The following is an 11,412-nucleotide window of genomic DNA, read 5'->3' as shown; positions in this document are numbered from 1 at the left end:
TCAAGAAAGGTGAATACAGGTTGAATATCCCTTATCCAAAATGCTTCAGATCCTAAGATTCCCCAATGCCCGATTTTGGAATATTTGCACACACAGATTGAGATATCTTGGAGATGGAACCCAAGTCTAAATATGAAATTCATTTGTGTGACATATTTAGCTTATACAAACAGCCTGAAGGTAGTTTTATACAATATTGTAAATCATTTTGTGTATGAAATAAAGTGTATTGACACAGAACCCTCAGAAAACAAAGGTTTCACTCCCTTGGCCAGCCATGAATAAAATTTCAGGAATGCTCAACCTGTATATACTTAAGGTTAACCATGTTATTTTGGGATGTGAGACAGAAAACTCCACAACTGTTTTATCCTATTTTGGAGAAGCCAATGAAGAAAAATTAGCAGTTTAATTTCTTTTCCTGATTCAAAAAATCCCCTACCGTGAAGGGTGACCCCTTTTCATAGTCCATAGAAATACAGATAAGAGATTCTGATGATCTTGCAAGAATGCAAGTCTATGACAATCAGAAGCAGCATTGCTGTGGCAATTCCTTGTTTCGGTTTTGCTGCTGGTAGGACAGGTCTCAAAATATTATTTCCCTTATGCCCTGACCAGCAGCTGTACAGACCTCCTTCACCCACTTAGGCTGCTGGCCATTAAGGTGCACTGGGAGATTAAAGCCAGACTTTTTTACTCAATTACATATATGTAACTAAGTAGCTGATGGAGAATATCAGCTCTTAATTGTTTCAACATCTAGAGATATTATATCAGGGGTGTCAATGATGCTGTTGTCTAATGGTGTGAGATAGGATGGATTTTCATGGTTGGGTCACTAATACCTTCAATTTGGGGATTGGTGGCACAAAAGAAAAAGCCACATGCTGTTATTTATCTGAAGAAAGAAGACAACTACTAGGAGGGGAGGTGGCTCACTGCTCTGATTATGGACCATTCTTACAAAACACTGTCCACAAATGCTTCCTTAAATATATTGTACAAAGGAATCTTATAGCACCTTTGAGATAGAGAGAAAGAAGTTGTTAGCATAAGCTGATGAAATAGACTTAAGTCTCAAAGGTGCTACAAGATCCCTTTGCATACTGATCCAGACTGCGGGATTATTGCACTGGTCTTTTCTTCTGCACTAGGTGCGGGATGTAAATGTATAGAAACAGATTCAATCACCCCATCCCCATCTTGTAAAGAGCAGGAAAATCCTGTTCTTTAAAAGGTCTGGAAGAAGAGCGGATTGGGTATGTGATGAGTACTGTCCAGGGATGGACCTGTGTGATAGAATCTGTTTCTATATGTTTACATCCTGCACTTAGTGTGGGAGAAAAGACTGGTGCATGGTTATGTCATGGAATTAAATATACTTTTAAAAATTCTTTTACAACTGTTTACAAGATAACAAAAGCATGCCCATGGAAGCCACCTGCCTGTTCCATGAGATTTTCAGCACAGCTTATGTTGGTAAGGAGGCATAAACAAATGTGATGCACTTTTGCTTTACCATCCTGTTCTGAAGTAGCACCACACAGAAAGGCATGGGACATCTTCACTTCATAAAGCAATGCAAGAAATCTGTTCTTCCATCCCTATCCTAGGAAATGGAGAAGAATTCAATCATTTTTCTGCCTACAAAAGGGAGATGTAACTTTATAAATGATATTTTGGCTCAGTCACCCATGTAGAATCTAACGTGGACAACATTTCACTTGCACCTGAGGTATGATGTAAACAAATCTCCCTGCTCCTTACATCTGTTGCCATCTCTAATCACCATCAGCCAAATAATTTTACTTAGAAATGAAAAACATACCTATAAAGTTGACGTTTCCTATCTGGGCTTGCTTCAAAACTGGTTGGTAAAGTTGCTGGATGTATTAGAGAAAAGATCCCACCAATGGTGGCTCCTCCTGGCCTATATACGTTGTCCTGAATATTGCTGTTAAAAGTATGTTGTCCACTAATATCTTGAGTCACCAGAGGAAGGAAAGAAAGAAAAAAGATTAACAGCCACATGAATGCAAATATGTGTTCATATTTGAACATTTGCATTCCTAGCTACCCTCTGTATCTTTGAAAAACAAACAGCTTTGGGAAACTACACACACAGGATGCTGGTGAAACAAATTGACCAGGAATAGTTGAATTTTTAAGCAGCACAACTTGGGCTCTGCCATTTTCTGAGTGAGCTTAGAATTTAACTTGGTTGTGGTTGTAATGTGGACATTGCTTCTGTTATTACTGACTCTAAAAAGAGTGATTTCGATAATTATAGGATAGATAAGTGCATTGCCTGATTATAGATTTTTGTGTGCAAACTGAAAAACATGTTTGTAAGGCTCTATAGAAGTTCTTCACTAAACTGGTAGTTAGAAAAGTTAGTTCATATTGATTGCATCACTTTGAATATTCACTAAGCATAAAATGGATTAAGTGTGAGCCACTTCCATTTGCATGATGCAAAGAAGGCTAGGCATGTCAAGTTACACAACTTTTCCCAGAAACTTTCCCTTTCACCCTGGTCCAACTTTTCCGATATTTTAAAAAATGTATTCCAGTATGAAGCTGAAACATCCCATTGTGTATTAAAGTATTAGCTCTCAGCCTTCCATCTGGTAGCCACAAAAAAATTGAGCTCAACAAGGCCTTCATAACTCCTGGAGGAATATTCTTCCCACATTTTCTGATGCTGACAAACCATAACTCAGGAAACAGTAGAACATGGTGTCAGAGCCTTCCTGCATTCCTGTATGATCTGCCCAGCCTGTGAATGCTTGTTACCAGTTCAGAATGGGATCAATTCATCATGTTTCCCAAATGGACATTTCCCTGCCAGTTTTTCTCCAGTTCTAAGCTTCCATGGAGAATTTGGGCCTTCTCCATCTGTCTTGAGAGAAAGTTTAGCTCTGAGAAAGAAAATATGTAATGGAAAGAAAGACATATGGTAACCCTAGGATAGGAGAGAGAGATGGTTCCCTATAAAAAATGGGCAGGGTATTAGGTTTTCAAGAAAAACAAGGAGCATCACATTATTTGAGTAAAAAACATCTTTATTGGAGGAATTAGGTAAATAGGAAAAGACGCTAGATAATTGGACAGAAATTGATTTCTTGTTTTCTATAAGACATTGTGTAAATTCATTTCTGATTTCTTGCTGTTTATTAAATACCAATTCCAATCCAGCACTGTGATGTACGTAACATAAAACAATTCTCCAAGAGTGATACAGAAATATACTTCCTTGGCTCCCTACCTTTTGAATATCTGAAAAAAATGTTATAATGTGGAGAAGAGTGGTGACATTCACGTCTTAAAATGTCTTAAGAACAAGTTTAATAATGTCTTTTCTCTGTCAAACATTTCCTTGAATTCATGTCAGCTCTTAAAACAATGATGTAACATTTGGGGAAAAAGATGCATGCCAAGAGACCGGTATTGGAAGCCAGGATGGCAAAAGCCTCCACAGCAACGATATATTTCCCCTTAGTGCTCAGATAGCCTGGAATAAAGAGGATCCAAACACTGCAAAACACCAGCATGCTGAAGGTGATCAGTTTGGCTTCATTGAAAGTGTCAGGCAATTTTCGGGCTAGGAAGGCCACAGTGAAGCTGATGAGGGCCAAAAGCCCCATGTAGCCTAGAAGACAATAGAACATGGTGACAGACCCTTCATTGCACTCTATGACAATTTTCCCAGTTTCTGTGCGCATGTCGGCATTTGGGAAGGGAGGAGAGGTGGAGAGCCACACAATGCAAATACCCATTTGAGTGAGGGAGCAGCAAAGAACAATGGCATTTGCTACTTTTTGCCCCAGCCATCTCCTCATCTTGTTCCCTGGTTGTGTGGCTAGGAAGGCCAGGATCACAATGATGGTTTTTGCCAACACACAAGAAACAGCTACAGAGAAGATAATGCCAAATGTCATTTGCTGGAGAAGGCAGGTCACCTTCTGAGGCTTGCCTATGAAGAGAAGGGCGGAAAGGTAGCCGAGCAGAATAGAGATGAGCAAAACACAGGTGAGATTCCTGTTGTTGGCTTTGACAATGGGAGTATTCCAGTTCTTGAGAAAGGTTTGTATGACCAAGCATGTGATGACAACAAAGAAAATACTGAGGGAAACCAATATCATTCCTAAGGGTTCGTGGAAAGATAGAAAGGTTATAACCTTTGGCATACACCGATTTCTATTTTTGCTTGAGTATTGATCTTCAGGGCATTTGATACAATCATATGCATCTGAAACATGTAAAGCAGTACCATTAGTTGTGATTATTCATATTGTGCCCTTAGCTTTATTACAGGGAGGAGAGAGGAAGTATGGCTGAATATTATTTCACATAAGCATAAATATAATTATTAGAACTTTAATGTTCATGTTAGATGCTCTGTGCCTACATCAATACAATTTGTCAAAATCTGACTAGAACAAATGCGGGCAACTTTTGAGTCCAGGAGACTTTTTTAATGTTTCCCAAATCATAGTAGGCTGTACAGAGTCTATGATGAAACCATGCCCTATGAGGAGTGGCTTAGGGAGCTGGGTTTTTTTAGCCTGGAGAAGAAAAGCTTAAGGGGTGACGCAATAGCCCTGTTTAAATATTTGAAGAGATGTCATACTGAGGATGTTTTCTGCTGCTCCTGAGACTAAGATATGTGGGAAAAGAGATTCCACCTAAACATTAGGAATAACCTCCTGATGTTAAGAGCTGTTCAACAGTGGAATATGCTGACCTGGAGTGTGGTGGAGTCTCCTTCTTTGGAGGTTTTTAAACAGATGTGGGATGACCATCTGTTCGGAGCGATTAGATTATTTATTCCTGCATGGCAGGGGCATTGGAGTGGGATCTCTTCCAAGTCTATGATTCTATGACTCCTATGCTCCAGGTCTCTTGTGCCAAAATCTTTCTGAGGATTTGACATAGATTTCAAGTTGCCTGTCAATTGATGGTAACTCTCATTAATTTCTTGGAGTTTTCTTAGGCAAGGAATACTCAGAGGTGGTTTTCCACTGCCTTCCTCTGAACCGTACTCTATAGTACCTGCTATTTCATGGTGTTCCCACATCCAAACACTAACCATGCCTTAACATGCTTAGCTTCCATGATCAGACAGGATCTGGTGCCTTCAAAGTATTTAAGTTGAATTTCACGTGGCTCATGTAAACCAACTAGGATTAGAAACCGATTGCAACACTTATGTTTTCAGAGCTGAGCATTTGTCCAAATTGTGTGATCTAGTTGTCAGTTCAAAAATACATCTCTTAGGGAAAATTGCAAGAAAATATAGGTATTAGAGGAAATTACATAAAAATGAGTACAAGTGATGGATATGGTGAGGACTGCATTCTATTTAGTGTTGCCTCTTATACCACCTCTGCCTTCTTTTTGTGGACTTGGATTTTGCCTGTGTAATTCATGGCTTCATAATTTTTACACTAGACAACAATGATACATTTCACTTAATGATTCCAGTAGTTTTTGGAAACACACACCTTCATTCAAATGCATTGAATACTGGAAAGAAGGCTTCCATTGGCCACTTCCACTTACCTGTCTGGTTAGAAATCATGCCTTCTGGGCATATAATACAGTCATAGCAACAGAATGATTGACCCTCCTGAATGGCTTTGCTGTAGCCAAGCTGGCAACTCTTGACACAAGTGGAATGGGGCAGCATCTATTTTTTTAAAAAAGGAAATATATAGCACACACATTTTGACTCCTACCAGTAAGCCAGTTATATATGTATATGTGACAGTTATACTCTTAAAACCATATATCTATTTGAAAACTAATATTGGCAGACAGATCACGAATAGTAGAGTCCTCTACATGCATACTCACAAGCAAGTCCCACTGAATTCAATGACACTGAATCTCAAATACATACACATAGTACTGCAGCTTGAGTTTCATAATTCCTTACTTTGAAAATGCAAATATAGATTATTCATATTGCTTGTTGCAAAAATAAGGACATTACGAGACTGACTGACTTCAATAGTAATTTCCACTGGGAAAGGACACTGGGAAAGATGTCCCATTTTGATACGCTAATGACAACCAGGAAGGAGGGAAGAGAAGTGCTGATCTCTCACTTTATTTCTCCCTTCCTTCTTAGTTCCCCCTCTCTTTGTTCTTTTGTCACCAAGGAGAAAGTTGAACCTCAGGAAAGTGACCCAGGGACTTATTAATACTTATAGCAAAAAGTATGACTGTCCCAAAGAACAGGTAAAACTATTCATCTCCATGCCTATAAGATTTTGAATTTGAATTGATATCCTCACACACAAATGGTTTATATAGGTCTGTCTCTGGGTTATCCACTCCAAACATGCATCTGAGGAAGTAGGTTGAAGTCTACTCATGCAACCAATTTCTTTCTTTCAGTTAGTCTCAAAGGTGTTACAAGATCCCTTTGCGCACTAATGTCCCAAAGAAAGAATATATTGTGAGTTTGGGCTTGTTGTTAGTGTCAGGCTGCAAGTTGTGTGTACGTGTATTTCAAAAAGTATTTTAAATTAATGAAAGTTCTGAATTTTTGCCATATTTAAGATTTAATTTCAGCTCTACTTAAACTTTCATTAATTATTTTATTTTATTTACATCTCACGTTCCTCCCAGGATGGGACCCAAGGATTAAAGATTCCTTCTGGTGTTTTAAATGTAGACTATCCAAAAAACACTTACAGTCAGCCTCACCACAGTTGCTGTTTTTATTTCTTATACTCTTTTTCCAAACCTTTAACCACTTTCCCAATGTCCATAGAAAATGTATTTGTATCACAGTGTGTGCACTTGCTCCTCTTTCTATTAATACTAAGTAGCCCTGGTTGTAGGTCTTTTTCTCTATAAGTAGTCATCCACATACAGAGGGTAGGACAATCTATTCATTTCATTTTTGTATTCATTTGATTTTATTTTAGCTTCACGCTTTTCCCATTCCAAAGACAAAAATGTTTAAAGATAGTGGTACAAAAGAAATTCTCACCCATCTTCACTGATCAGATGGAAATATTAGTGGACCATTTTTGAGGGAGTACTCTCCCGGTTACTCCCTATGTTACTCAGGACATGAGGCGTGCCTGTCAGACCTTGGACTACCCCTGGTATTTCTTGTCTGCCATGCAGACATCAAAATGAAGAAAATAGTTGTGGGTAAATTGCAGTCCATAGGTTGTATATGGAGCCAATGGCTCTTTTCAGCTCCTTGTCATGGACATACCCTTTGAAGCAGCTGAGAACATGTAAGCACCTTCCCAAATGTGGTTGACAACTGCACAATTTGGATTTAAAACCTCCATTATCAGAGACTAGCAGAAGTAGAAGATATGGGGCAAATATCCCCAACCCCATCCCAAACCCCCAAATTAGTTTAAAACATGTAAATACAGAAACCAGAAATAATTTTCAGTTACATTTTTCAGCCATGCCTTGGCTCATTATTTTGGGGGTAATGCTCATTGAAAAGGTACTGGTTAAAAATAGGCTCTGCACTCTCTGTAGAAAAAAAATGGCACTTGTAACTGAGCGCAAATAAGACTGAATGCACATGGGTTCAAAACCAGACTTTTCAGATTAAAGAATGCTAAGTCCTGGATGAATGAATCTGCCAGTTTTGGTTCTCCCAAAATTCTTTCTCTTTTCATCATGTATATGAAGAAATCTATGCATGTTGATAATTTTTTACTGAAAATAACAAACTAAAATACAACGCTCAGACATCCTTATACATGCATGCAATTATAAACAAGTAAGGACATTCCCCATGGGTATTAGGGAATTTAAACACACTCGGTTTTTATTCTGCATTCCCTATACACTATGATTGTATGCATCTTTATTCAAGAATAAGTTCATTCTTACCTTTCCAAATCTACTGTTCCACTGAATGCCATCCTCCCTGATAGAGAACCCTTGGGTTGGGGAAATTTTTCCAACTTTGAGTTTAACAAAGGATTGGTTGGAGAAAATGATCCAGTTGATAATGTCATATCCTTCTGCTGACAATTCCCCATTCATAAAAAGGACCTCGTGCCCAGCACCATTATTAAAATAAATGTTCCTGAGGGTGTTATGGAGCTAAATTTAGAGAGAATACCAATAGCGTTACAACATGGAATCCAGTTGCTAAGTGTGGTTACAGCGGGCACCTAATGTCCCTGTGGACAAAAAGGTATGCGAGGTGGCTCCGGGGCAGATGCAGGGGCAGGAGGGGCAGGAGTCACTTTGGATTTTTGGCACAGTGTAGACTAGTCCATAGTTGGGGCTCGTGTGTGCTCAATACTGACAGCTGTCCTGACTGGATATATGTAAAATGCAGAAGCCAGATGACTGGTGGTAACCAGTGGTTGGGCATCCCTCCAATCTTTGCATTAGTTTAATCCAGATCATCTAATGCTTCAAAGGGAATTGGGGGATCCTTCAGGGAGTTTTTCCCAATTAGAATCCTGGAAAAGCATCCACTCATCACCTCTTTATGTTACGTCTTCTCATCACTTCTCACTTTCCCTTTGATTACTTACCAGCTGCTAGTAGAATAAAGGAATAAAACCCACTTGTCAAGCAAGCTCTCCTTTCATTATCATTGTTACATCTTATCTTTGGTCAACTTTAACATGCTTAATGAGTGACAGTGAAGGTGACAGAGTGAAGACAAATGCCATATGAATAAGCAAAGTGAAGCAAGAGTTTTGTTTCAAAACACAACAAGCTTATCAGGTGCATAACACACACACACACACACTCTCACACACTCTTATGGTAAGTTACCTATTTGAAATTAGGCAGCATCAATCCACTCTTTTAATATGTACCTCATTTTAAAGTGTGTGTGTGTGTGTGTGTGTGTGTATATAGACAGGCCAAAATAAAGCTGCTTCGGGTCACTCTGGATATATGGTGTTTAAATGATGCATGTGTCCTAAGAGTCCGGAAGCCGCAGCAAAGCTGTGCTCCAGTCCTTATGACTGGATTGTGGCTTCGGCACGGCTTCTGGACTCTTAGGACACATGCATCATTTAAACACCATACCTCCAAAGTGACCCAAAGCAGCTTTATTTTGGCCTGTCTGTATGGGGCCTCAGTTAGTTTTACAGAGTGGATTGGCCCTGGATCTGTCTAGACTGAATCAAACTCAGATCCAAATTGTTGAACCCAGCTCTGAACCAAATTAGGTGGGTGCGAGGATGCATGGCAATACTGTGAAGCAGAGTCTTGGCCCTGCTTTTGCTGTAAAACAGACTGGCAATCTGACAACTGAGGAATAACACCGTGTTATTTTAGTGTAAAGCTCTGTAGGTATGGCACACACATTGCTCTTATTTCTTACTCTCCTTTCCAAAAGACAAAAGGTTTCTGTAACTTCTGTTGTTTTTTTTAAATAGTGCTTGAAGGTTTCCAGCAAATGTTCTGGTGACCATGCTGTTCAAGCCATCAATTACAATCTCACTAACAATGAGGATCTAATCATATGTCTCACTGTCTAGTAGCCACATCAGTTATGGATCTTTGGGACCATACATGTAAGGAATGCTTTTTCCCTTCACAAACATGTTTCTGATTAAAATTAATGTTCATGCTAAAATTACCATCAGGGAAAAAACCAACCCATTGATGCCATATATATCCTTTCTTCCATGACTACCAGATGGTCGGAAAGCTGGGTGGTGATTCATCAATTTCATGATTAGAGAGGGAAGGGTTTATCCTTACACCTGGATGTGATTATGATAGACACGTACACATATAGGATTTATTTAAAAACATATCCCCTACAGCTGATGATTAGAAAATTAACATATAAACTCAGACAGTCTTTACCTGCCATGGCTGAACCTTCCATTTCATAAATATGCCTCTATTCAGCATTGCTGTCTTCCTTGCTAACTGTAAAGTTTGTGCTACAGCATAGACAGCATTGTAGATACTGTAGCTCTCTCCGGTGAGTTCCATCTCCAGAACATGTCCAGGGAGCCTCTCCAGCTTCTCTTCTCCTGTACATTTGCTACAACTTCTACAGTATTGGTAGTATTCATTAGGGATTTGGCAATGGAATGCATCTTGCCAGAAGACAGACAGAAAATTCATCAGTGATTTGTCAGGTTTTAAGTTCTGGATAAACTCCTGGAATGCTGGCACCACTTTGGTATGGACAAAGAAAGAAAAGGCACCGTGGAAGGTTTTTGTAGGATATCCATTAGTACTAATGGTATTGGAGAAATCCCACTGTGGTGGCATGATCCACACTTTCCCTATATGCATTTTTCTCCTAAATTCATTGAATTCTATGACTATTGTTAAGAGATGCAGAGACTGAGAAGTTCCACTGACAAGAATGACATTGACTTCTTCAACTGATTGAAGTAAGAAATTCAATTTAAAAAATATATTTTTAGAGAGAATCCATGATTGGCGATAGTTCATTGCCTGAACATGTTCTGTGAAAGCAACACAAATGCCGTTCTGGACTAGAAGAGATGTCATGATTTTAGCAAAACTCTCCCCATCGTCATCATCTGAAACAACGAAACCAATCCATGTCCATCTGAAATGCAGGAGTAAATGGACTATCCCCATGTGAAGGATAGTTTCTTTGGGTGCCATCCAATACAAAGAAGGGAAGTGAGTTTTTTCACTGATTGTGGTTTGATGTATTGCATAACTGAGCTAAGAGGGGAAATATGGCATATTAGAAATAATGAAAAGTCTATATCTAACTTGCCTGTACCTAAACTAAAATGTTTTTATTGCATTCTGTTCTAAATAAAAATGTATTAAAATATCTCCAAATTATAATTATCAGCTGGCATCCTGTCACTCCATTATAACACAAAGACATTTCCTTTGCAATCCAGTATGTCTCCATTGCAAAGGAAGTGTCTTTGGTAGGATGCAAATAAATGTTAACTTTCCTGGACTTTGAAAATTTCCCAGTGCCTCACATCCAGAAGGAGGAGGTGCCAGCCTGCAAGATATGCCCCTCCATACTATCTTAACTAAGCAGAGAAACAGCAAAATGCAGGACTATGACTAACATCTTCAGTCCCCCCCTTGTTTGGTTTGTAACACCTTGCCTGATGAAGCAGCCAGTGAAGCTTTGAAAGCTTGCAACATATATATTGTGCATTTTGGTTGGCCAACAAAGGTATCACTGCTTGGTGGATTTTTGACTGGATTTACTAAATGGCCAACACAGCTATCCCTGGATGTTTTCTGATCGGAAATGAATTATGGAAGGTTAGCTCAGCATAGCTCAGGGTTATTCAATCCACATACCTGAGGAATCTTGTAGGTGCTCAAGATGGTGGCCATATGAATGGAGGTTTCTATAGAGAGTCCCCCAATGACAGACAACACATTCTTTCCCCTCTCACATTTGTAATTAGGAGCATACAT

At 39.1% G+C, this 11,412-nt stretch overlaps 1 protein-coding gene across 1 annotated transcript; it reads right to left on the bottom strand.

The window, feature by feature from the left end:
* Positions 1–3,347: 3,347 nt before the first annotated feature.
* LOC149303472 (vomeronasal type-2 receptor 26-like) lies at positions 3,348–11,412 on the bottom strand. Its single transcript, XM_089480735.1, has 5 exons — positions 11,293–11,412; positions 9,838–10,683; positions 7,882–8,097; positions 5,566–5,692; positions 3,348–4,252 (listed from the first exon to the last, which is right to left on the bottom strand). Exons 1-5 carry the CDS (start codon positions 11,410–11,412, stop codon positions 3,348–3,350), a joined length of 2,214 nt encoding a protein of 737 aa, XP_089336861.1.

Source organism: Sceloporus occidentalis, unplaced genomic scaffold (assembly GCF_023333645.1).
Source record: "Sceloporus occidentalis isolate IW3139 unplaced genomic scaffold, rSceOcc1.0.p SCAF_14, whole genome shotgun sequence".
NCBI classification, from domain to species: Eukaryota; Metazoa; Chordata; class Lepidosauria; order Squamata; family Phrynosomatidae; genus Sceloporus; species Sceloporus occidentalis.
Note: the sequence above shows the minus strand (reverse complement) of the source record. Positions and strands in the feature narration are given on the sequence as shown.

Coding starts and splice junctions, on each gene's coding strand:
- LOC149303472 (XM_089480735.1), bottom strand. CDS start 11,412: ATGTATGCTCCTAATTACAAATGTGAGAGGGGAAAGAATGTGTTGTCT. Junction 10,684..11,292: donor GCACCTACAAGATTCCTCAG/GTATGTGGATTG, acceptor TTCCCCTCTTAG/CTCAGTTATGCAATACATCA. Junction 8,098..9,837: donor GGAAGGTTCAGCCATGGCAG/GTAAAGACTGTC, acceptor CTCTAAATTTAG/CTCCATAACACCCTCAGGAA.